A 27,819-nucleotide genomic window follows, 5' to 3' on the forward strand; every position below is an offset into this window, starting at 1 on the left:
ATAGAGAAATGACAGCACGGCTCAAACAAACAGCGAAAACATCCTGGGGGTGTAAACTGTCTAGAGAGGTTATAAAGCTACTGGAATATGGAATAAAATTATCTTAAATATTCAGGTCAATATTGAAATCACGGTTTTTAAAAAAAACATTTCAATATCAAAAACATTATTCTTATGATGATGATCCGGTAGGGAGGGGGTCATTATTGTCATTATAAAATGTTTTTGTTCAGGTCTTAGGGTGGATAGATCTGTGTTAATGGAGTAAACACAAAGCATGTTAGTGTTTTAGTTCTCAAACTGTATATGCATGGGTCAGAAAATAGTGTGTGTGTGTGTGTGTGTGTTGACACTAGACTGGCTCATGAAGTGTGGCATTTCGATATCTGCTCCTTTCTGCATGCATAATGAATAGCCAGGTGTTGGGGGGCTGTGGGGTGGGGGTTGTGGAGCTGGTGGGTGCGTGTGGTGGTGATGACACACATGTGCACACGCACACACACACACACACACACACACACACACACACACGCTCCGATAGAACAGACTGTCAGACACCTCCTGGAAGCCAAAAGCCAATCACACACACTGCTGGACAAACAGCCCGCATGCATATGTGGAGCGTAAAGCCAGCCATAAAATTTCACACAAACAGACTAATCAAAATTCAGACACTTTCAACGGTGAGTGGTCAGCTCTATGAACACACAGACGCTGTTATGTGCCCTCATGCCCGCATACACACACACAGACACGCAGGCTTGGAGTCAGGATGCTTCAAAGGTCACGGTTGTTTGTGTAGACTCCTGTAGCAGATGTGGAGATCCTTTGACAGGATGTCAAAACCTCCAACGCTAAACTGGAGAAGAGCAACTGATGGGTCAATTATTGCAAAGGTCAACAGGGAAGAGAAAGCCGAATAAATGCAGAATAGGAAGGAGTTCCAAGAGGAATCAATTGAAGAGAAAACAAGTGGAGAAAGTAATAGATACTCTGTTAAAACTCAATGGGAAACATTGAGTTTTAAGACTAAGAGCAGATGGGAAGAGAAGATGAAGAAAATGGGAGACAGAGCTGGGATAGAAACAAGTAAAAGAACTATGGCGGACTACAAAACGTGAGGAGTAAAGGGCCATATGAGAAAGCACAGATTTAGGTGAGAGCAATGAAATAAAAGAAGGGAGAAACCATATCACTTTGACCTCTTAAGTCAAAGGAACAAGACCAGTTGGACATGAGTATGTAAAATTAAGACAAAGGTACAGAGTGGATGGAAGTGATGCTGTCCGGACATAAATGTAAAAAAAAAAAAGTAAGGATTTGTCTCTTTATCCAACACATTCTCACGCCCAACTCGTCCAATACTGATGCTTGGTCAAACTGTTAATGACACTCCATCATACTTTGACGGCCAGTACAAATGACATTGTATCATGTGACCGCGTTAGCCTACAAAGTTATTGTTGGCAGCAGTAGGAGCTTATGGTAAGGTAAGTAGGTTTAGGTGTTAGGGTAAAGGATGGATCAGTGTTAGTTTTTACTTCACATTTAAGAGAGGTTTCGTCATATTCAGAATTCAAACTTCTGAAAGTACTTTAAATATGAAATTATTACATACTCAGTGAGGAGGATGGCACTAGGCCTACTGCACCATGACGTCACTGCCGGAAGATGTCAGGAGTGAGGTGTTACTATATTTGGACAAAGATGGCCCCTCCAAGACTCCCAGAAAACTATTGTTTTTATTTTTTTATAAAAAATATAATCAAAATTCATTTAATCATTGCAAACATATTACTTTTAGGTATAGATGATGATCAATTGATTCTTCCTTGCTGACCGGACTGTTACTTTAATAAACAATTTTGCAATCAACAACAATTATTTATTTTGAGAGGAATTCCACTTTGAAATTCACTAGAGCCATAGTTAAACTGACTATGCCCACGTGCATGGCAGTCGGATTTTGGAATACATCAGGTAAAAGTGAAAAAAAATTGTTATTCCACCTTTCTGATTCCTGATCCTCCACGGACGGGTTCGTCGTTGGATCGCCAACTTGAAGAGGGAGGATTTGCCATCGAACTTCTGGCCAGAAAAAAACACGTAATATGTAGCCAACTTTTGGAAGAAGAATGTTTTCAAGATGACTTGGATAATAGCGTGTTGTGACTTGATCACTGGGACTTGATCAACCGCCGATACCGCACCATGACGTCATATATCGGTAGGTGGCAGTAGTGTTCTTTGACAAATATGGGAGCCTTCAGTAAAACACATTCTAAAGAAAATTACTTTTGAATAAAAACACTTATCATTTATTGAATAGTATGTAATAATTTCATATTTAAAGTACTTTCAGAACTTTGAATTATTAATATGACCGGACTTTACCTTTAATGCTCAACAAAGGTTCTTATTCTGTGTCTTGCTACGCAGAAGCAGGGAAAAAAAACAACCGACCTTTTGGTAAGATTGTTTTGTCAATGCACTGGCTGAGGTTGGGAAAGAAATTAAACATTGCTGGATCAGCTCTGGCACTACCATCCATGTTTACTTCCGTAAACACGGAGCATGCTTGCTTGTGACATAATTGCGTCCTCTACTGCACATGTGGGACACTTAAGTTGTGTGAATGCAGTTCACACAGGGGATCCCATACAAGTTGCATATATTTGGAAGTGTGAACAACGATGCAAAAGAATCTGATTTTACCAACAATATCAGAACTGAGCATTCATGCCTACAGTGGGAACATAGCCTTAGTTTTGATTCAGTTATTCAGGAAATAAAGCAGACTGCACTTGCAAAGTTCAATTCCAAGGACTCCATACCGCATTCAATCATTCACAGATTTTACATTAAAGTTGCCCTAAGGAAGAAATCCCAGCACTGCTGGGCCCTGTGAGCACCATCAGCAGGAAAAACAGATTAAGTATTTGCTAAATAGCACAGTCACAGAGACAGGCTGAACAGGGGCTTAAACCAGCAACCTGCTGGCTACAGGACCGACTCCTACTTCCTGTTCCATCATCACAACAAAATGTTACACAAAAAGTGCAACTTCATGAACCAAACCATCTGTCCAAATTGTGTCAATCTACATTTTTCAGAGTTATATACACACCCACACCCCCACGTAGTATTTGCGGATCTATTCTGTTCATTAAAATTCATGTGATTCTTCAAAGCACCGACAACAATGATGCCATCTGGTACTAGAGAAGGAGTGTGTTGTGAGTGAGTGTGTGTATATCCATGAGACGGACACATGTTTGCAAAAACCTTCACAGAAATGTAAAAATACACATGATGCCAGTGTCACGTACACAAACAGACATTTTATCACCAATGGGCTAACATTTGGTTCTGATACACGTTTCAACGTCAAATTCCACACACTCTCCACCAGAAGCTTCAGTTGCTTTGCTTTCATTCACAGGTCATTTCTAAAAACCCAAAAGCCCTTTTTAAAGCGAATCCCCCTCTTCTGCTCTAAGTGTATTGCTCAAAGGGCCAATTTCAAAGCCAAATTCCACTTAGATTCATAAGAGCTCTGTATATTCTGGTACTCCAAGCAGAAATTCATCAAAGCTTAATGTTCTCCTCACAGGAAACCACTTGGCGCAGAGGCTCACTTGTGTTTTTGTGTTTCTAGATTATTTCAGTGTCGTTTGATAGTTGTTTAGAGCACCAAACTGCCACTGCTGTGTTATATGACGGAAACCTTTCACATTTGGATGTTTAGGCTAATTTGAAGACACGGGATGGATTACTGTCCAAGGTAATTAAAGAAAAAATGATCAAGGACTGCAACGAAATAATTTTGAATCTGATTTACTGAAATTTTTTGAATGTGAAAACAGAATAATAATCCTAAATTTCCCCTAAATCTGCATTCTTTCTGAAAAAAAATAAATAAATAAAAATCTTCGACCTGAATCTCATCAGACAACTTCTCGTTTTACTTTGGGAAACGTAGCAAAAGTCAGAATTTGGTAAATTAAAAAAAAAGATTTTTTTTTAAAGAAACACGGTATTTATTTGTTACCTCCTTAGCTACCAAGACGGTTGTAAGGATCCCAAGAAAAGAAACATTTGTGGTTTCACTGTCAGAGAGATGCAAAAATAGATTCAACTCAGACTATAAGAGGCCATCTTGGACACTCTGCTACACCTCTCCCAAATTGTAGGCGACCGCAGACAGTGCCACAGACAGGAGGCCTCTGATTGGTCAAATCTACAATACGCTCTACACTATGCGTCTCCTGTTTGGTACCTTACCGGCTTGTTTTGTTTACAGAGCGAGGTGCGCAAGAACGCTGGGACCCTTTTTCCACCTGGATCCCCGCTCTTTTTCGCCCTCATGTCCCTCCGTTCTCGCACAAACTTGCCCCCCACTTCCTCACTGCCTTGGCCGTATCTAGACCCATAGCTAGTTCAGGATTATATAATAAAGGTGAACATATTTTGCTGGCAGGTTTCGACATTTTAGGTTAATTTTGGCGTTAATAAACTGATTCAGAGGAGTGATCATAATGCTCTGCATCAGCAGTGCTGTGTACGTCTCCCTGCCAGCTTTTAGATCAGCTTCTCTGATTGGTTCATGTGGCGCGTGTCAAGATGCGCGGCTCCGGATGCTCGAGAGGCAGTGCGCGACCTTTTGATGCGCCTTGATGCATGTCAACCATAGACTTTGACTGTAAACCTGCTGCCTCTGCAGCTCAAAGCGCATGTGGTGTGAATGTAGTATAACAATAGGCAATAGACAATAAAGAGGACAAAGTATTGCACAAATCTTAATCCTCATCCTGTAAAAATAGATAAAAATGACTACTTTCCTTTAGGAGTCTGTCTGTGTGCATATATATTTAATAGACAAAGGTATATAGATTAAGTTATAAGAAACAAAATAACATCCATGACGTAATTGTGATGCCCTACCTTTCACTGAGGTATTCGGCGGAGGTCCCTCAATTCGCAAGTTCCATGGTGGGTCCCCCTGGTTGGCAAAGTCCCTCATCTTTAGGTAGCTGATTGTGAGCCGGATGATGGAGGCCTTGTCTAGTTGGCTGGTGATGGCACCAGGTAGCGGAAGCATCTTGGCTAATTCATAAAATTCAAAGTTCTCTTTCCCCCGTCGTGACCTTGCAGCATCTCTGGACTTTTCCTTCCGGAGAGCTTGCAGCCTGGACACAGCAACAAAGACGCATTGTAAATCTGATTAGGAAGATGATATGTCAAATGTGATTTATTAGAGATGTCTGCAATGCAGGGAAAGAAGTATCACAGACTATAGTACATTGAGTTCTTTATTAAATAATGTGTTTCTAATGTTATTTAAATGTATATTTGAGTCAATCTGTAGCATCTGGCTGAAGAATAGAGGAAAATACAACCTAAAACTATACAAACATTTCAAAGCAACCCTCACTATCACTTTGTTTGAACAGTAACTCCTTCTGACAAAACTAAAACCAATGCTTTATTAGAGCAGAATTTCTGTGCTCTACAAAGTTAATGGCAGCCCGACTCTGTCCCACCTTTTTACTTCATTTCTTATTCATTAAATTTTATCAATAACGTTCAACTCTGTTACTTTACATCAAAGAGTAACTCTGTTTACTTTCTCTCTCGGCCTTTAACAACAACACTGACAAACACTTTTTCCTCCGGCCGCTCATCATCATCGGACGCCGTTATGAATTAACCGGGCAATAAATCAGCTGATAAAAACCTCTGTGGGCTTTCTGTTGGCCATGCACACACATACAGACAGGAAGACAGGTGATTAATTTTTGCTAGAGAAAAAAACAAGGGGGATGGAAAGCGGGGCTTAGATGGAATGATAGCACACACACATGTTGGAGGACTTGTTTAGGGCTAGAGATGAAAAATGGCTGTCATCAGGCCAAGAATATCATTTTCATATCTTTCTTTACCTATTGGGGAGCGCAAACACTAAATGGAGAGGTGAAAAGTTTGTTAGTTAACTGCTTTTGTTCGATTAGAAGTTTTAAGATTCCCTTTATATATTTTAGAGGCTTTTTTTTCCAACATTGAATTCATCAACATTTTATACTTACATTTTATTACACTACATTTTATACTGAAAGAAAAACTCTTTTGATTTCCATAAAAAATACATGAACATTTGGAGTATTAGTTTTTCTTAGGGTTTTTACAAATTACATTTAAACACAAATACCTGTACTTACTATTTACTTTCTGAGAGCTTGGTTTTACTTTTACATGTATTGATAATGACATAACAGCTGCAAGGAAATAATCTGTCCAGTCAGAGCAGTTTGTTAATAGAAAAACATTGATACCAACATGGGTGAAGACACCTCCAAGACATTTCCCCTCCTTTAGATTCTAAATGTACATGTTGATTATATTTGAAGTTCATTGCTAATCTTGATGCTACTTGCAGCTTTGTAAGCTATGAAAACCAGGGCTCCTAATGTATTCTGCTGCTTATGTGGAACTTTGGTAGCCTCGTGAGACCATCCTGATCTCGAGAGCTTTCGAGATTTCACTCGCTAATCAGTCTGGAGACTCTCCGTTAAAGAAAATTTAAACGAACGTCCAATCAGCGTTGGCTTTGACGCGGGTTGAGGTGTGACGCAACGAGAAGCGCGACAGTTCAGTCTAAAGAACATGGCGGCTTCAGCCGATGAAACTAGCGTTAGCATGGCTATCGAGCAAGTTTTATCGGAATTACAGAATATTTCTTCACTGAAAGAAGAGCAAAACACTGCTCTGGAGGCTTTTCTCAGAGGAAAAGATGTTTTTGCTCTTCCCCCGACTGGTTTCGGCAAGAGTTTGATCTATCAAATGGCTCCTCTTGGTCGTCGCTCTGTTAGTACGTCATATGCTTCGTTGATCTGATTGGTTTATTTGGCCCCTCTATCACCAACATAGGCCAATCAGCTAACCAGTATTTTCGCCCCTTCCCAAAATTACTTCAACGGAAGGTTTCCAGATGGATATGCGGAGCAAATCCATCTGGCGGAGTCAGGTTAGAACTTTGGTACTTATAATCCTATTTTTCTCTCTTCTGTAAACGGTTGCACTGCAAGAAAATTATTTCCCGCAAGGGATTAATAATTATTACTGATTACGATTCTCCTGTTTGAAATTTCAATGAAAAACAAAACAAGACCAAGTCAAAATATTTTATGTTCTCTCTTCCAAAACATTCAGCAAAGGAGGAAATTGAACCTCTTTCTGATATAATGTTTTACATAAGAATTTAATTTAAGCAGTTCAATGCTTAAATTAAATGCTTAAAAGCAGTTCAATGAGTATTTTTCCTGAATCTTTTTTTAAAAAGGTACTCTGGTATTCATACTCTTCTGTTTGTCAGGGATCAGGTTGCCGGGGCAGCAGTCTCAGTAGAGACTCCCAGACTTCCCTCCCCCCACACAGCCAGAAGCCCAAGGTACCCCCAGGCCAGCTAAGAGGTATATGCCCTCCGTTGTGTCCTGGGCTGTCCCTTGGGCCTCCTCCCAGTGGGATGTGACTGGAACACCTCCCAAGGGAAGCGTCCAGGGGGAATCTTAAAAAGATGTCCGAGCCATCTCAGCTGACTCTCCTTGATGTGGAAGAGAAGCAGCTGTTCTCTGAACCTTTCTTAGATGACCGTGCTCCTCACCCTATCTAATTTCAGTAAATTGTGTGTTGCATCTCGTTCTTTCGGTCATCATCCAAATTTAATGACCGTAGTTGAGGGTAGACCGACTGGTAAATTCGAGAGCTTTAACTTTTGACTCAAATCTCTCTTCACCACAACAGACCGATGCATTGTCTGCATTAGGACATTCCTCTTCAATGTTGTCTTAAGGCTAGCAATAGTGCCCCTGGACTGGCAAACTGGGTCATTCTATTGGAAGGGGAACCAGAGGGTGTGTTCCAATTATAGGGGTATCATGCATCTCCGCCTCTGAGAAGGTCTATACCAGGCTGTCGGAGAGGAGACTCCAGCTGATAGTTGAACTTTAGGAGAAGTAGTGTTGTTTCCATTTTGTCTGTGGAACACTGGACAAGCTCTTCATCCTCTGCTTGAGTGTATCTGGGATTTTGACCAACAGGTCCACATTTATTATGTGGACCTGGAGAAAACATTTGACCATGTACCTTGGGGGGAACTGAAAGAGGCTCAGGGACACTTTAAGAGTGGCCATCCATCGTTGTTTGTATAAGCAAAGCAGGAGTTTACTCCAGATTGTCAGGATTAAATCAGACTTGTTCCTGGTGCATGCTGGACCCTGGCAGGGCCTGTGTCTGTGACTGGTTCTGTTCACAGACTGAACAGGACAGGATGGAAAGGATTTCTAGGCCCGCCAAGGGCCAGAGCGGGTTTGCATTTTGTGACCTGCAGATTTTGTCCCTGTTTTTTGCAGATAAGGTGGTTCTGTGAGTCCCTCCAGCCAAGATCTACAGCATGCACTCTGGCAATTCACAGGCGAGTGTAAAGTGGATGCCATGAAGACATTCAAGTCTCTTGGGATCCTGTTCATGATTAAGGGAAATTGGGGGGCGGAGATCGATTGGACTCGTACTATCCAGATATTATACTCAGGTATGAGTACTGTATCTCAAGAAAGAATGGGACTATGTCTGTGTCCAAAGATCCGCCCTAACCCCTAAACCCCTCAATTACTATATATAGTGGGACTATATAGTGGACTTTATGAGGAACTCAGTTAACTGACCGTCCGGACAGAAGATCACTACTTTTCGCTCCCAGTTGGTCATGTAACTCAACCTCCCCGCACGCTGCATGCGCCATCTTTATTTTTTCTTTTTGCCACGACAAATTCCCTGATGCTCTGAGGGAAGAGCTCTCACAAAGCAATCTGGGATATATCTGCTCATCTAGTGACCATGGATGATCACTACTTTTCAAGTTTCATTGTGGAAAATTTCGAGTCTACTACTTCTCCATCCACTAGACTTTTGGGCACTCATCTAAAATGGTGTAGCCACTATATAGTGCCCTGTATAAGGATTACGGCGGATGTTTGGACACACCTTTTACACCTGTCCATGCAATTAGATTATATTTTGGTCTGATATTTTTAACATGTTACGCCAACATGTGTAAGACATGCCAACATGCTTAAGTCATTGTACATGATTGTAAATATTTCATAAAATAAATTTTAAATCTTTCTTCACATACAAAGCTCCATTTTTATTTTTATTTCCGAGTGATATATATATATATATATATATATGTCATGATGGGTTCACTGAAGGCGACCCAGTTATGCAGAACACCACTGACGGACACAAGGATGAAGAGTTCAACAGTTTATTAAAGCACAAACACACAGAATGTACAGATTCTGTTTCGGGGCCTGGATACTGGTTCACCGGAGTCTGCGTGAGAGACAGCACTGTTAGCGGTTTGCTGGCAGGGTTTTACTTCCAGAAGTTCACAGATTGTACCTTGAGGGTTCTTGAGGTTAACTTTGGGAGAATCACTGTTGGTTCTGGAGAAGGGTTTATCAGCAGAGTCCGTTAGCTGCTTCAGCGTCTCACGTCTTGTTAGAACAGACCTTGGCTTGGAAGTCCCAGCTCAGTCCTGAGCTGCTTGAGGCTTCTCAGAGGGATCTTCAGGGTTTGGCTCAGAGGGTCGGCTCGGCAGGTTAGCTCTTCCAGAGCTTTCTCAGAGGAGGCACAGGTTTCCTGGAAGACAGAGATAATAGTTAGAATCCAGACTGGATTCAAAGTCATGGAGATACTCAGAGGATCTAGGCTTTAGCGCTGACCAACTGGAACAACACTGCGGCGTTGAGGCAAGGTCTGAAGACAGCTTAAGTAGTGGATCCTCTGATGATCTTGACGAGCTGCAGCTGTGCAGGGAGCTCCCTCAGAGGATCCACGGCGGACTCTGCTGGAGTACTGCCATCCACGACCTCGTCGACGGGAGTCCACGATGCGGCGCACTGTGAAGGCCGGATGGCCATCGACCTCCAGGGCGGGTGGTGGGGAGTCGGACAGTAGGCACAAAGGGCTCGAAGAAACAGGCTTGATCTGGGACACGTGGAATGTAGGGTGGATTCGGAGGGACTGAGGTAGTTGGAGACGAACAGCTGAGGGGTTGATGACTCAAGTGATCTTATAGGGTCCGATGAATCTTGGGGAGAGTTTTCGAGACATCCCCTTGAGGGGGATGTCTCGAGTGGAGAGCCATACCTCCTGGCCCTCAGAGTACTCGGGGGCGGGACGTCTCCTGGCGTCAGCGAAGCGTTTAACAGACACTGATGACTGGTTGAGTGTGGCAATGGTCTCCCTCCAAATCCTCTGGCAACGGCGGATGTGTTGATTGACGGACAGCACCGATATCTCTCTCTCATCTGCGGGAAAAAGAGGTGGTTGATATCCGAGACTGACCTGGAATGGGGATTGTCCAGTGGATGCAGATCTGAGGGAGTTATGGGCATATTCAATCCATGGGAGAAATTGGCTCCAATCCACGGGGTTGTTTGAAGTGAGGCAGCGAAGGGTGGATTCCAACTGTTGGTTCATGCGCTCGGTCTGACCATTCGATTGGGGGTGGTAACCTGAGGTGAGAGAGGGTTTGCAGCCGAGCGCAGAGCAGAATGCCTTCCATACCTGGGAGATGAATTGAGGACCTCTGTCCGAGAGGATCTCTTGGTGGATGCCGTGAAGCCGGAAAACATGTTTAATGAGGAGCTGAGCTGTCTGGAAGGCCGTGGGAAGCTTTCTGAGGGGAACAAGGTGGCAGGACTTCGAGAAGCGGTCAACAATGGTGAGTATAGTGGACATACCTCGAGAGACAGGGAGACCGGTGACAAAATCAATGGCGATATGGGACCAGGGACGCGAGGGAACAGGAAGTGGTTGAAGCAGGCCAGAAGGAGGTTGGTGTGAGGCTTTGTTACGGGCACATGTGGGGCAAGCCAACACATACTCCTTTACGTCCTTGTGGAGAGAGGGCCACCAGAAATGTCTGGAGATGAGAGCTACTGTTCTACTGACTCCAGGATGAGCAGAGAATTTGGCGGCATGCATCCACTGGATAAGACGGGACCTGACAGAAGATGGAACATATGTACGGTTAGATGGACCGTTACCTGGATCGGGTTCAGTGGCCAGGGCTGAGTTGATGAGGTCAGTTATCTCCCAGTTGACCACTCCCACTGTACATGAAGCTGGAAGGACAGGTTCAGGTGTCTCGGGATGATCGACGGAGTAGAGACGAGAGAGAGAATAGGGCTTCACGTTCTTGGATCCGGGTCTGTAGGAGATAATTAGGTTGAACCGAGAAAAGAAGATTGACCACCTGGATTGGCGAGGATTTGCCTGTTTGGTGGACTGGATGTAAGCCAGGTTCTTGTGGTCTGTCCATACAAGAACCGGGTGCTCAGCTCCCTCCAGCCAGTGCCTCCATTCTTCAAACGCCAGTTTGATAGCCAGGAGCTCTCGGTCACCCACATCATAATTTTGTTCAGCGGAAGAAAGTCTACGGGAGAAGAAAGCACAAGGGTGTATCTTTTGGTCTGAATCGAGCCTCTGGGACAGGACAGCTCCTACACCAGAATCTGAAGCGTCCACCTCTAGGATAAACTGTTTAGCAGGATCAGGTTGCATGAGGACAGGAGCTCTGGAAAACAAGGATTTTAGTTTCTCAAATGCTGCTTGAGCCTCGGGAGTCCACTGAAAAGTGTGTTTAACAGAAGTCAGGGAGGTTAATGGAAGGGCGGTCTGGCTGCAGTTTCTAATAAACCGACGATAGAAGTTAGCGAACCCTAGAAACCTCTGTAATTGTTTGCGGTTCTCTGGAACTGGCCAGTCTAAGACTGCTGTGATCTTGTCCTCTGAAGGTTTTACCTGGCCGCCCTCGAGCACAAACCCCAAAAAGGTGACTGAAGATTGATGAAATTCGCACTTCTCTGCTTTCACGAACAGCTTATTCTCCAGTAGTCTCTGTAAGACAAGACGGACATGTTTCTTGTGTTCATCAAGGTCCTTGGAGTAAATGAGAATGTCATCTATGTACACGAAAACAAACACGTTGAGAAAGTCTCTGAGAACATCATTTACTAGGGCCTGGAAGCAGGCTGGGGCGTTAGTTAGACCAAAGGGCATTACAAGGTATTCGAATTGGCCCAAGGGTGTTTTGAAGGCAGTTTTCCATTCATCGCCCTCACGGATCCTAAGAAGATGATAAGCGTTTCTTAAATCCAACTTAGAAAACACTGTTGCTCCCTGTACAGGTTCAAAAGCAGAGGCGAGAAGAGGCAGTGGGTATTTGTTTTTAATTGTAATCTGGTTCAAACCTCGATAATCAATACAAGGTCTCAGGGAACCATCCTTCTTACCCACGAAGAAGAACCCGGCGCCCAATGGAGAGGATGATGGGCGAATTATTCCAGCAGCTAATGATTCATTGATGTATTTTTCCATCGTTTCTCTTTCGGGCTTGGAAATGTTATACAATCTGCTGCTAGGAAGAGGAGCACCAGGTAAAAGTTCAATGACGCAATCGTATGGTCTGTGTGGAGGTAGGGACGTCGCACTGACCTTACTGAAGACTGGGGCTAAGTCATGGTACTCAGGGGGAACTGAAGAAAGGTCAGGAGAGTCTATCTCCCCCCCACCTCTAGGAGACCCCACCAAGGGGGCAGCAGAACGAAGGCATGTTTCGTAGCATGAAGTGGACCAAGATTCCAGATGACGTTCAGTCCAGTTTATGTGAGGATTATGCTTCTCCAACCATTCGAACCCGAGCACCAGCGGGGAACATGCAGAGGGGAAAACAAAAAATGTTATTGTCTCTCGGTGGTTACCTGACAGAAGTAGCTCGAGGGGCTGAGTTTGGTGGGTAACTCGATGGAGTCTTTTTCCGTCTATAGCGGATACACTGAGAGGCTGAGAAAGGGGAATGGTTTTAATCTGGAGTTGCTGGACGAGGTTAGAGTCGATTAGGTTACGTTCACAGCCTGAGTCGATGAAAGCAGAAAAAGAGAGGCTTTGGTTAGCACAGAAAAGCGTGGCAGGCAGTAACAGTCGAGGAGATTTCTTTGTGTTAATTCGGCCCGCCAGACTCCTCAGATCCTCTGGCGGGCCCCGGCTTTTGATTTTGCCGGGCAGGAAGCGATGAAGTGTCCACTCTCACCACAGTAGATACATAGTTTGCTTAGAAAACGCCTTTGTCTCTCCTCTGGAGTGAGCCTGGTGTGTCCCACCTGCATGGGTTCGACATCCCTTTCGTCCGAATGTGAGGCCTGAACAGGCAACGGTAGAGACTGGGGCTTAGACCTCTGAATGGGCAACTGCTCTGTAGAGGGAGAACAAACAGTCACGTTATGAGAGGCAGAAGAAATTGTACCCTGCTTCTTAGAACTGTTTCTGGCTCGAATTCTATTATCTAATCTGATGGAGAGGCGAATTAAATCTTCGAGGGTAGCAGGTTCGTCGAGGGTTGCAAGTTCATCCTTAATGTGCTCGTTTAATGCCATGAAAAAGGCTCCTTTCAAGGCGCTTTGGTTCCATCCGGAAGCTGCCGCTTTAACCCGGAAGTTAATAGAAAATTCAGCCACCGAAGAGTTTCCCTGTTTAAGGTTGAAAAGAGCTCTAGAATCAATAGTTTGGTCAGTTTCCTGGTTGAAGACCTGGGTAAATTCAGAAATGAAATCAGAGTAGTAGCAATTTAAGCTATCGTCAGCGGCAAATCTTGCCTGAGCCCATTCCAAGGCTCTTCCTGTTAACTGAGAGAGAATGAAAGTTATCTTCTTGTGATCCGAGGAAAAACAGCCAGGGGAGTTCTGGAAAATCAACCGACATTGAAATAAAAATCCTTTGCAATCCTTCATGTTACCAGAGAATCTTTCTGGGAGACTAGGACGGAACTCTGATGACGTCACCGCCGGTGACCTCGGAGGAGGAACTGGACCCGGAAATGGTTGTGGTGGAGCATTAGCGCTGTTCAGGAAATTACCACAACTCTGTAGCATTTGGTTATGAGTGCCAACTAGACGATATAACTCACGGAGCGTTTGGGTTTGTCCCTGAATTTGGGCATCCTGCTCCTCCAGTCGACGGGTGAGGTGATCTGCTGGGCCTTGAGTTTGGCGGCAGTGTTCTGTCATGATGGGTTCACTGAAGGCGACCCAGTTATGCAGAACACCACTGACGGACACAAGGATGAAGAGTTCAACAGTTTATTAAAGCACAAACACACAGAATGTACAGATTCTGGTTCGGGGCCTGGATACTGGTTCACCGGAGTCTGCGTGAGAGACAGCACTGTTAGCGGTTTGCTGGCAGAGTTTTACTTCCAGAAGTTCACAGATTGTACCTTGAGGGTTCTTGAGGTTAACTTTGGGAGAGTCACTGTTGGTTCTGGAGAAGGGTTTATCAGCAGAGTCTGTTAGCTGCTTCAGCGTCTCACGTCTTGTTAGAACAGACCTTGGCTTGGAAGTCCCAGCTCAGTCCTGAGCTGCTTGAGGTTTCTCAGAGGGATCTTCAGGGTTTGGCTCAGAGGGTCGGCTCGGCAGGTTAGCTCTTCCAGAGCTTTCTCAGAGGAGGCACAGGTTTCCTGGAAGACAGAGATAATAGTTAGAATCCAGACTGGATTCAAAGTCATGGAGATACTCAGAGGATGTAGGCTTTAGCGCTGACCAACTGGAACAACACTGCGGCGTTGAGGCAAGGTCTGAAGACAGCTTAAGTAGTGGATCCTCTGATGACCTTGACGAGCTGCAGCTGTGCAGGGAGCTCCCTCAGAGGATCCACGGCGGACTCTGCTGGAGAAAGATGGGATTTCTCCAGCTCCCAACAGTATATATATATATACGGTATATATACAGTATATATATATATATATATATATATATATATATATATATATATATATATATATATATATATATATATATATATATATATATATATATATATATATATATACACTCACCGGCCACTTTATTAGGTACCCCATGCTAGTAACGGGTTGGACCCCCTTTTGCCTTCAGAACTGTCTCAATTCTTCGTGGCATAGATTCAATAAGTTGCTGGAAGCATTCCTCAGGGAGTTTGGTCCATATTGACATGATGGCATCACACAGTTGCCGCACATTTGTCGGCTGCACATCCATGATGCGAATCTTCCGTTCCACCACATCCCAAAGATGCTCTATTGGATTGAGATCTGGTGACTGTGGAGCCATTTCAGTACAGTGAACTCATTGTCATGTTCAAGAAACCAGTCTGAGATGATTCCAGCTTTATGACATGGCGCATTATCCTGCTGAAAGTAGCCATCAGAAGTTGGGTACATTGTGGTCATAAAGGGATGGACATGGTCAGCAACAATACTCAGGTAGGCTGTGGCGTTGCAACGATGCTCAATTGGTACCAAGGGGCCCAAAGAGTGCCAAGAAAATATTCCCCACACCATGACACCACCACCACCAGCCTGAACCGTTGATGCAAGGCAGGACGGATCCATGCTTTCATGTTGTAGACGCCAAATTCTGACCCTACCATCCGAATGTCGCAGCAGAAATCGGGACTCATCAGACCAGGCAATGTTTTTCCAATCTTCTATTGTCCAATTTTGATGAGCTTGTGCAAATTGTAGCCTCAGTTTCCTGTTCTTAGCTGAAAGGAGTGGCACCCGGTGTGGTCTTCTGCTGCTGTAGCCCATCTGCCTCAAAGTTCGACGTACTGTGCGTTCAGAGATGCTCTTCTGCCCACCTTGGTTGTAACGGGTGGTTATTTGAGTCACTGTTGCCCTTCTATCAGCTCGAACCAGTCTGGCCATTCTCCTCTGACCTCTGGCATCAACAAGGCATTTCCGCCCACAGAACTGCCACTCACTGGATGTTTTTTTCTTTTTCGGACCATTCTCTGTAAACCCTAGAGATGGTTGTGCATGAAAATCCCAGTAGATCAGCAGTTTCTGAAATACTCAGACCAGCCCTTCTGGCACCAACAATCATGCCACGTTCAAAGTCACTCAAATCACCTTTCTTCCCCATACTGATGCTCGGTTTGACCTGCAGGAGATTGTCTTGACCATGTCTACATGCCTAAATGCACTGAGTTGCCGCCATGTGATTGGCTGCTTAGAAATTAAGTGTTAACGAGCCGTTGGACAGGTGTACCTAATAAAGTGGCCGGTGAGTGTATATATATATATATATATATTTAAATATATATATAAAAATATACTACAGCAACAATATAAACATCCACACTACAAAATGGTGTTGCAGTTTGTTCAGTGATGGCCCACTGATAAAAAAATGCTGCCCCCAAGTATAACCTAAGAAAAAGCAAGAGTTATTTAAGATTTTTATGTTTTAAATAGGCTATAGTGCCACACCCTGTAACAGAAAGAGGTTGATGATGTTGAGCAAAAATTCACAAACAACAAATAATCTGTGTCAAAAGTGCTATAATAAGCAAAATACTATTTGCCAAACCCTGATTACTTAAATTGTACATTAACAATGTAATTCTGAATATTGCATGATGTTAAGAAAGTAGCATCGCCTTCCATTTCACTGTAATTTGTCTTCTTGGAGATAAATTTCTTCAGCTGTGGTCTCTTTGTCACATCCACTTTCCAACACTGTCAAAATCACTTACTTCTAATTTCAACCTCTGCCCATCCAATGACCTATTAAGAGGGTCCTCTTAGGAAATCAGTCTCTATAGTCCTCTTCCTTTAAATTCATTTAAATTCTGTCGCTCCCCCTATTAAACCATCTGCTGCACAACGCTAGCTCCATCCTGGCTGTACACTCATCGGTGGATAGGTCTCCACAAAGTCTCTAAAACAGTGTCCCTCTACTATCATCTATGCATATGTTAAGGTGTAGATTTGTCTCAAACCTAATTCTGTAATGTGGCTTGATATAAGAATATGCTGACTTTGGAGTTTTTATCCAAATCAGTCCCTGCTAACAATACCGTACGGAATGGCAACAGTGAACATACAGTATGTTCAATATGTTTTCTAAGTTTGGAGCAAGAAAACCCATCATTATACTACATTGTTTTGACAATCCTTACACCTCAATTGAAGTCCTTGTATTTTGGTGTTCCAATCACTCTCCAGGTTGTAGGTACATGCACAGTGCTTCTATATCTGCAACAGTCCGACACTCAACATGAGTGCAACCTGTCTGTGTTTGACTGCAACAACTGATGGCAGAAGATACCGAAGTTACTTGAACAAAAATATACGAGGCTTAAGAAACCCTATTTTTTAGCCACATACAACAGGGGTCAGCAAAAACCACTTTTTCCAGAATAATGAGCAACACTCTCATCTTTCCAGGGAGCCATTTTTATGTCTAGCCAAATAAGCTTTGATAGTCATACAAAATTATAAATAAAAAAAGTGTTAGAAAACAATACTAAGTTACTGACTAATCTTTCAGGTTAAAGGGAACGTGACTTAAGTAAAGACTTTAATTCTCTCAACAATTAATAAACAATTTGAAATTATGTAAAAACAAATAACAGAAAAAAAACCCCAAAAGTTTACTTTTTTATTTTATTTATTTATTTTAAGCGAAGGATCAAAAATAAAGCAACAAATTGACATGAAGTTGGTAAGAAATCCTGAAAAGACTGTGGAATCTGCCTATGGTATCCTTTTGCTGTTCTCAAGCCGACCTACCCAAGCGGGCTGGCGTAATTGCTGGTTGATGCTGAATGATTCATGATAAGATCAGCATGATTAGAAACAGTTTCCTCTGAACTTTCTCTGTTTTCAATCCCCATATAAAAATCAGAATAAAAAGTGTCCTGTGAGAGAAAATGAAATACATTTTATGCCGTGACTTATGTACAACACATTGCATATGTGGGAGAGGAAGGTTTTGTAGGGCAGGCTACTTGTAAAAATATGAAAATCGAAGAGAAATATGCTTGTTATCCGTTTTTTCTATTTTAATTTAGTGCAAAAAATCCGAAATAACATAACAGTTGCTTATCTGTTTTCTCAAATTGGTTGATAAATGAAAATTTGAATGTGTTTTTGTGTTTTCATTTTTGATTTCAAATAAAAAAAATGAGCAACCGAAATATACATGGACCGGAAGGGGGCATACACTCTTTTTTTTCTACTGAGCTGGTTCTTATACAGCTGCCCAGAGTAGGGTGCCAAACAGTTTTAGACGCAACAGAAAAATTGCAACAAATGTGCAGTAAGATATCTAAATAATGTCCGGGAGATGAAGAGGGTAGCACTATAAGACATCAGTGTTTACAGTTTATTAGCCAAAACAAGGTGATTTTGAGGTGAGTAGTCCGTTAATCCAAGGAGAAATAAAGTAATGTTGGCCCACAAATAAAGAACTCCTGCTACTGTTAACTTCCCTGTTGGAGGCTGGAGTTATCAGAGTTAAAAGTAGAATAAAAACATAATCGAGAAGAACAGCAAAACATTGGTTGCCAGATTAGTGGTGCACATAGAGCATAATGAGAAACAGAGGAAGACCTAATTGAAAGCAAATTCTCATTAAAAGCATTGGTTAAAAATGTCAATATCATAGAAGTTTTGGCTGCAGTGGATCTTCAAGCAGGAGCAATTGAGACCTAAATGTCAAATAAGTAATTTACTGTATAATATACCAGGAGGAAGTTAAAGCAAAAGAGCACCATCTGGAAAGGGGCAGGGCCAGCTTAGCAAGAAAAAAAAGAAAGAATGTATTTAAATAATTTTCTGTCTACAGCGGCTGCTATGTTTCGTACCTTTAATATGTCCGTAGTGTGTAATTTTGTGCTAGAGCCAGGAAAAGTATAAAATCTGTTTGAATGATTGTCCTGTTAGGATTCTGGTAGCTTTAGTGGTTCTTTTGTCTAAGAGTGTTAAAAAGAAGATCTCTGCTGAATAGATCTGCTGCTGCATACCTGGATCTAACTAGTGCTTATAAACAGCTGCAGGATCATCATTTCCTTTAGTTATGTCCTCAGTGAACATGCTCAGTTAGTGTGATTGGTTTAATCTGCAGCAACCTGGGAGTAGTGCATGCTGGGTGACAGGAAGAGTATCATACATTTTATCACCTGCTCCAGGTGGTCGAGCACATGGAACTTTATGGCAATTCTTTTCCTCACCCTGCTAAAGCAATGTCTGTAAGCAATATTTTCTTTATAAAGTTAAGCTGTTGTGTGTTTTCACATTTATATGTATGTTCAGACAGCTAAATTGTTAAGTTGGCAAACAAAATGTTACCCTTATATGTTTCACTGTTTGCTATTTGACTATCTTCAAATTTAAATAATATTTTAAACCTATTAAATAAATCTGTCTAAGTCTCTAAGTCTAACTCTAAGTCTATTTGTAAGAGCAGCTACACAGCTAGTTGGGCTAATTTCACACATTGGCTCATATACTATTTAAATGGTCAGTTGGATATTTCTTTTACTTTTTTATAGTTTCACAAAAAGATTCTCACTAAACTTCATGAAAACACATTGGCTGACTCCTGGATTTTTTGAGACAGCCTATGAGGGACACAAGAATTACCATCATACAGAGTACCGGCAATTTAGCAAGAGATAACCGGCTAATATTACAGCTTCCAGACAGCTTCATGCCAGCTTACTTCCCCAGATGTTAGAAAAGTAGTGAGCTATCATGTCACCACACAACAATGTTAACAAAGAAATTTAAGATAATCAGTCTGAGTTCCAGCACTCCAGGAGCAGCTGCTTGTCTTGTGCATCATCCAGTTCAAAGAGCATAGCATAGCTATTGCAAGAGCAAAGTTAAAAGCTGAAGCAGCACATAAAAGAGCAGCATATTCAAAAAAGGAAATCAAGCTTAAAGAGGAGCAGGCACATATCCGAACTAATCTCAATGCACTTAAACAATAACAGAGATAAAATGTTGCCATGGCAGAAGCAAATACTCTCGTAACTGGTTTACAGGATATGGGGTTTGAAGTTCGTAGCAAAGCTAAAAGCCCAGTTCCCCAAGCTATCAAAGATGAGCGCAAAACAGCCTATATATCAGAACAAGGCAGCTCTCACAGCAAGGGTTCAGTGGCTGCGATGGAGAGCATCATCCCATAACCAAATTAATACTGGACTAAACCAAGCAACTGACGCTGATGTAATTATGTCTCGCAATGCTCCTCAGGATAGGATGAGCACCATCACATCACAAACTGTCTTCAGGTACTCAGCAAGATGGAACCCTTCCACAACAGAACATTAGACATAATATTTGATCTTCTGTGCGCCCGCCTGCAGACGCGATTGAATACAGAGCTAGCCATGATCATCTTACAACCACTGGAGATCTCATTAAATATCTTGCCAGCAATAACCTGGCGACTTTAGGTCTCGCCATATATGATGACCAGCCAATGAACTATTGTCTTGGAAAACATCATTCCAAAATGCTATTGCTGATTTTCACCAGTCTGCTACAGAAGAACTTGACCTCTTACTTAAACATCTAGGAAAAAAGTCAGCAGAGCAGGTGAAATGCTTAAGATCAGTCAATATTCGGGATCATGCTATGGGACTGTTCATGGTATGGGGTTGCCTTGATGAAACATTCGGCTCACCAGAGGCTGTTGAACATGCTCTGTTTAGCAAACTGGAAAAAATTCCAAAGGTTACAACAAAGGAACCACAGAGACTCAGAGACCTGGAAGATCTGTTAGCAGAACTACAAGCAGCCAAGGAAGATGGTTATCTCACAGGTTTATCATCTTTGGATACCTCGAGAGGAACTAGGCCCATTATTGAGAAACTATCGTACAACCTACAAGAAAAATGGTTGTACCACGGGAGTAAAGATAAACAAAAACATTTAGTCAGTTTTCCACCTTTCTCAGTACAGAAGCAAAGGCTCACATAGACCCGAGCTTTAACCTCTCAATACAGGGTCTACCAGAGAGGAAGATCACGTGGGAGAAGCCTGTTAAAACGTCTGTGTATGTTCAAAAGACACCGGTTTATGGAGCTTCTAAGTTACAGTGTAAGGAAGCAAGAGAATAGGTTGATCCAAAAAAACAATACCCATTTGACAATAAACCCTATTCTTTGAGCAAATGCAGAGGCTTCTGTGGAAACAGCATAGGTGATTGTAAAGAGCTTTTGGAAGAACCCTACATATGCTTCCCCTGTTGCACTACCACATAACATTTAGCAAAGAACTGCACTGTTGATGTAAAACGTTCAGTGTGGGAGCACTGCTCATGTATCAGCACTACATCCCCATCCACCTACTATACCTGGAAGTCCAAGTCGTCACCTTCTTCTTCAGAAAATGACGGGGAGGAGGACAAAGCAGACGGCCGGGAGGTCAAGTCAACATCCACACAAGTATGAGGGGAAGTTTTTAGTGGTAGAGCATGTGCAAAGATCTGCCTTGTAAATGTGTTTCCGAAGGGACACGGAGAAAATTCCAAGAGCGTGGACATTATATTGGATGACCAGAGTAATCTATCTCTCGCACGTTCAGAGCTCTTTGATATCTTTCAGATTACCGGGTGCTCCTACTCAAGACCTGTGGCGACCATACAAAGGACAAGGACACAACGACAATGAAAGTCAGAGCCGGGGCTTGAACCATCAATCCTTCGATTTCAGGGCAAACTCCTACATCCAACGCCACTGTTGCCCCCCTATAATATTCACCTTATTCCAATTCCTATGACATATGAATAGAGTTCGATACCGACAATCTTTTTTATAGGAATGAAGGACGAATATGTGTAGAAATATGCACTTCTACATCTTTAAACTGATAGTCTTATTGTGGTGATCTCTTGACCGGCACTTAAATTTTCTTAAAGGTGAGAGCAAATGTAAATTTAAATCCCTTAATTGTCCCACAGTGGGGAAATTCACCCTCTGCATTTAACCCATCCCCTTGGGAGCAGTCTGGGGTTAAGAGTTTTGCTCATCTTAGACTGTGGGGATCGAACCAGGTACTTGCAACCTTCTTAGAGTACAAACGCACTGCTATAACCACTAGGCCAACACTCAATCATGATAGCCTCCACAGCTCAAATTGTCAGTCCTGTTCTGATTAAAGCCAGGCATACTCTGTCTGATATTTTAAATCGTTGCACACAGGTACAGCTCTAACTGTACGATGAAACCACAGGGTTTAAAAGTTCACAGATGACGATACATGTTTTCACACTATGTGGACCGACACTCTGATGTGATCTACCTGCTCACACTGCATGTCCAAAAACCAAATGCCGAGAGATGGCGCTGGTTGGACTGATCAATCTAGAAGAAGAAGAAGAACTCCCTTGTTTGCACATGCGCAGTGCATGAGGTCCTGGTAAATCGGCATGTGGCTCTGCTTCAACAGCAGGATATGCACACGAAGACCGTAGGACGGCCGACTGAATTTCAAACATGTTTGATTTTCTCTTGACCTTACGATTCCTGATCAGGAGGTGGTCATTGTAATATTTCTAATCTTAATGAAGAAACTTGGGTTCGTAACTAAACTTATTTATTAACGTAACAGGTCAGGAGGATACAGGTACACCGTGATATGTTCATTCTTCATCTACTGATGACTTGCGACACACAGACACACATCCAGTGGACACATATCTGCGGCCATCTGGTGGCAGGAGGTAAAACTGTAACTCCTTAACATATCATCACATCCACCGTTTTCTAAAGATGAAAACATTACACATAAATTATTTTACCAGCAGTCTCACAATTACCAATTTCATCGAACAATAACAAATGTATTATTATGTTCTTGTAATCCCACATATATGACAATGAACAAAGTTTTTTCTCTTCTTCATTTCAACTTAACATTACTTCATAAACAACATAAACAATAACTCAAATTTCAATGAAAAGAATACAGCTCATAGATTAAGCGTGTCCGGTGCCTTGACAGTGCGTGATGATCTTCTCATCACTGGTAAGTCAGTCTCTAAAGCTCTCTGGTGGATCATCTGTTGTGGTGGAGGCTGGATCTCCCAGTGGATCTTCATCAGTCTGTTCTTGCCAGGTGACTCGTGTTTTTAGTAGACTCCGTCGATTTCTCCTGAGGACTCGACCATCTTCTGTTTTGATGTTGTAAGAAGTTGCTTTCTTGCTCCAGGTGTTGGAATTATGTATTCTTACTGTGTCATGCCTAGCCAGTGGTACTAAGCTCTTTGTTGAGTTGTCATAATTTGACCAATCTGTTTACTACATGCAATCGACAAGGCTGAAACTTGGCCGGATCGGAAAAAAATTCTGCCCGAAAAGGGCAAAAAATCTTACAGTGTTTGCCCGTTTTCTAATCTTAAACTCAGAGAAAGAGATTTGAAGATCTTAAGTCAAATTTAAGAAAGCTTGAGAGAACATAGCGTCATGAAAGGGGACAGATGGACCCAGTAATCAAGGTGAGACAATCAGTAGGAAAGTTAAAAATGTTTATTAAAATAAAAACATAAACAGACAGAACAGAAGGGCGCTGCTGTGGATCTGCGGCTCGCGGCGGCTGCAGGAGGAGGACGGGGCACTGCCCATTCACTGACACTGGGGAAAGAAACACAGGTAAGTGACCACAATCATCTGACATAAGATGATAATCTCAGTGAGTCACTTACCTGGTTTCCCAGTTCAATCCATCTCCTTAGAAAGGGGTACGATCCAGCTGATGGGCTGACAACCAGATGCAGCATGCATTGCCCAGAGTGTCCCTGATGCTGCAGCCTCAGAGAAGTTGCAAGAAGCTGATCCAGGTCAGGGAAAGCCAGAGCAGGCAGGGATAGACCAGGAATCAAAGAGTCCACAGCTGATCAGAAGTTCCGACCCAAGCAGGAACAGAAGGATCCAGACTTCCAGGAATTCAGAGAGCGTTCAGACAGGTTCAGAGTCCAGAGTAAGACGGGTGCAGAAGCGTGCCCACACAGACACACACAGAAGTAGACAGGCAATCTCAGAAGTGGAGGAAGGCAGAGACAAGACGTGGTACCAGGATTTCAGCAGGACTTTAAACTGGTCTCCTCCTAGGAGCCAGGCTTTCGGGGAATAAAACTGACCGTCTCCGTGTTTGTAGCCAAAACCCTGAGGGCTCCACGGAGAAGGATCAGGATACGATCAAAAGACAGGACAAACACTAAAACCCTTTCATTCCACTGGCCCTGGGAACCAGGACATGAACCATAGAATAAACTAAACAGACAAACTAACAGGCATAAACAAACAGGCAGCAAACAATGATCTGGCCCCAATAGCTCGGGCTGAACCGAATATAAAGGAACAGATGCAGGAGAAAGAAATGAGTGCTAATTAGAAAACCTTGCAGAGTTAGGCAGTTTAGTGAGAAGAAAATTAAGGTGAGCTATCAGGGCAGATCATGACACATAGATGTTGTCCCATTTCTCAATATCCCACACAAATAATATAATAAATATTAAAATAACTCCTCATGCCCAGACACTCTGTAGCCTTACAAATATGCGACAGTGTGAGCAATTATTTGTGTAAAGATGAAATAAAAACTCAATGTTATCAAAATGGGGGAATTGGAAAAGAAATACATTTTTCACTTGGGAAAAGATAATAGTGTTGGCCTGTTTTTCAGTGTTCAGTCCTCTTTCTCTAGATATAGCTATGGGCTCAGCTGCGCCTGTGACTAATTCTTTTTGATATGACAAGCAGTTCCAAGCTTGTTTTTCTTAACCTTTTTTTCCTAAAAAGAGCTAGTTTGTTACTTTTTCTAACATAGACAGTAATGAACTCCCAGGCGACCTCAGCAGATGGCTGCTCACACTGAGCCTGGTCCTGCTAGTTTCGTGTTTGTTTTCTCTGTTTAGCTTTTATCAGACATTTCAAAAGTATTAATGTTTGTCACTCAAGTAGGGGTCTGAAGGCTGATTTATGCTTCGAAACAAGGTCGTCTGCGTAGGTGTTACAGTGAACACAAAGACACCCCCGCTAGAAGAGCGAGGTGCGCAAGAACGCTGGGACCCTTTTTCTACCTGGATCCCAACTCTTTTTCGCCTTCATGTCCCTCTGTTGTCAGACAAACTTGCCCACACTTCCTCACCGCCTCATCAGCTGTATCTAGACCCACAGCTAGTTCATGATTCTCTTGCGTTGTGGCATGGAATAGCGCAGACCACGCTTCAAAATTGAGCATAAATCATTGTCTGCGTCAAGCTCACTGTGACACACTGCTGCGGGGAATATAACCAGCCCTTGATGCTGAGGTGTTGGGGTGGAGATGATCTGGTCATTGCACTGTGCAATGTGTCCTTCTTTATGGCCTACATTTGCTTCTGGCTGTGCAATGACTGTGACTTAACATTGGGCTAAAAGGGTTGAGCACACATGCCAGGGCATATATATTTATATATATTTATATTTATGTTTATTGTTACACCGAAAAATATTTTTTTTTATAAAAATTAATGAAAAAAATGAAAATTTATGAAATTATCCAAAAAAATAATGAATTGTAATTATTTTTAATGATCCGCGGAAACCATGGATCATTTCAGCATGTTTTGCTGCTTTGAATTTAATCATCTCGTGCATGCCCTCTACCATCTCCAAGGAACTCAGAGCGGAGCGGACGGGAGCCACAGTGGAGGCTGTATGCTTTGCTTTGTGCAGGCGGTCTGGAGCGCAGCGGGGCAGAGCGCTGATGGAGTATGTGGGATTTCGGGGTTAGCATGACATGTTGGTCATGTTGCTGTTAGCATAAACAAAACGTGTTGCACAATGCTTGCACACTGTTGCACTTTTATCCACAACTTTCTTTCCGCCGTCATTGTAGGTCACTCTAAATGCAAAGTGGTCCCCTACAGCAGACCTATAAAGTGCTGCTGGCGCGTCTTCCAACTCCTGTTCTTTCCCACTCGCCATTCCCACACAATTCTCCACAACAACTGATTTTATTCTGCTACACCCGGCTACGATGCTTCGCTTCTTCTTCCTGTTTAGTACTGGTGGTTGGCTTTGGTCGTACCGCCACCTATTGCTCTGGAGTGTAAACGCTTCGCCTATGAGAAAAAGGAGCAGCGCATGAACCGAACGCAACACACGCGAACCGAACCGAGACAGTCGAACCGAACGGTTCGGACGGTTTTCAGAAACCGTTCCATCCCTAATATATATATATATATATATATATATATATATATATATATATATATATATATATATATATATATATATGTGTGTGTGTGTGTACACACACACACGCACATTTACCCTGCTCTGCCCTCCACAGATGCTTTTTCTTCATCTTGTTTTCTTCTTTTAAGTCACCTCGTCCAATAAAACCAATCAGGTGACCCACAGCCAAGGTTCCACCCTGTCAACTCCAGCCAGTACACGAACACACACACACACACACACAAACTGAGACAAAAGGCCCTTCAGAAAGAGGGTAATTGCTTCCATGGTGATGGGAAAGAAAGGCAGAGAACAAGTGTCACTTTGCATTAAGCCCCGCTTGCTGACATTGCCATGGTGATGACACCACTGCTCACTATATGTGTGTGATCACTGATCAGGGGAGTGCCAAAAGCAATCTAAGTACAGAGAGGTATAAAACAAGGCAAAGGAGGAGAGAAAAGAAGAAAAGCAAAATAGCTACACATGCAAATAGCCAAATGAAATAGAAAATATCCACAGGGACAAAAATGAGCGAAAGTAAGGCTTTGTAGGTGAAATGAGAGAAAATTGAGATGAGATGCATCTTCTAATAAAGTTAACATGGATTAACCTAATTAACCAAATACAACATATTCAGCGATTAAGGTGTGCTGTCAACACAAGAAAAGAGGGATGCTTATTAACCCCCAATATATATATACATATATATATATATATATATATATATATATATATATATATATATATATATATATATATATATATATATATATATATATATATATATATATATATATATATATATTTGTTTGTTCTTAAATCCACAACAAAACTTTTTTAAGAACCTATATTTTTTTATTTTTTTATTTATGTTTCTATACGTAGAAAAAGCAAGAGATAGGGTGGACAGTAGCGCAATTTGTAGCACTGAAGAAGGTTCTTGGCTCTCTTCCAGGCCTGGGGTCTTTCTACACAGAGTTTTCATTTTCTCCCTCTGCATGCGTGGGTTCTCTCTTAGTACTCCGGCTTCCACTTACAGTCCAAAAACATGATTGTATAGATTAAATGACATCTATACATTGTCCTTAGATGTGAGGGTGTGTCTGTGAGAATGGTTGTATGTCTTTGTGCGTCTCTGTGTTGCCATGCGACGGACTGGTGTCCTGTCCCAGGTGTACCCTGCCTCTCGACTGCTGGAGCTGGACTACTGCTGCCTCACCGCGACTGAGATGGAATAAGCAGATGGATGGGTGGAAAAAGCAAGAGATGTGGCAAGTTGCATTGCTTCAGACTGGACACAAACTCATGCTCTTGTGACATCAAGAAGGAAAAAGCAAGGTCTAGTAGTCAAGTTTCATGAATCCTCATTTCCTTATCAGAACTGAAAATAAAGCGATATATAAGACACAGGCTGGAGCTCTGGCACAAATGTGCCAAAGTCTGTGAAATTCTACACAGATAGTAACTTATCATCTCATCATCTATTGAGAATTTTATCAAACTCCCAAACATTACCTTTTTCCAAAACATGTAAGCGAGGAAAAAAAAAAATCTTTCAAAACCTGTTCACTACATAATTGGTATAGGAGTATAAAAAAATCAAGGATGACAGGCGTTATCTAATATATAAAAAAAAAAGAAAAAGAAAAAACAGACTTTACATCACACTGATAACACGAAACTAAAATACGGCACCATATA

The 27,819-nt window shown here is 42.4% G+C and overlaps 1 protein-coding gene across 1 annotated transcript in view; it reads right to left on the reverse strand.

Moving 5' to 3' along the window:
- Nucleotides 1-27,819, reverse strand: part of LOC119797819 (neuronal PAS domain-containing protein 3) — a 464,035-nt gene that overhangs the window by 286,900 nt on the left and 149,316 nt on the right. Inside the window, 1 exon segment of the mRNA XM_038307041.1 lies at nucleotides 4,945-5,189. Within this exon segment, the coding sequence (XP_038162969.1) occupies nucleotides 4,945-5,189 (245 nt within the window).

The sequence above is a fragment of the Cyprinodon tularosa genome, unplaced genomic scaffold (assembly GCF_016077235.1).
Source record: "Cyprinodon tularosa strain WSP-4 unplaced genomic scaffold, ASM1607723v1 ctg6, whole genome shotgun sequence".
NCBI classification, from domain to species: domain Eukaryota; kingdom Metazoa; phylum Chordata; class Actinopteri; order Cyprinodontiformes; family Cyprinodontidae; genus Cyprinodon; species Cyprinodon tularosa.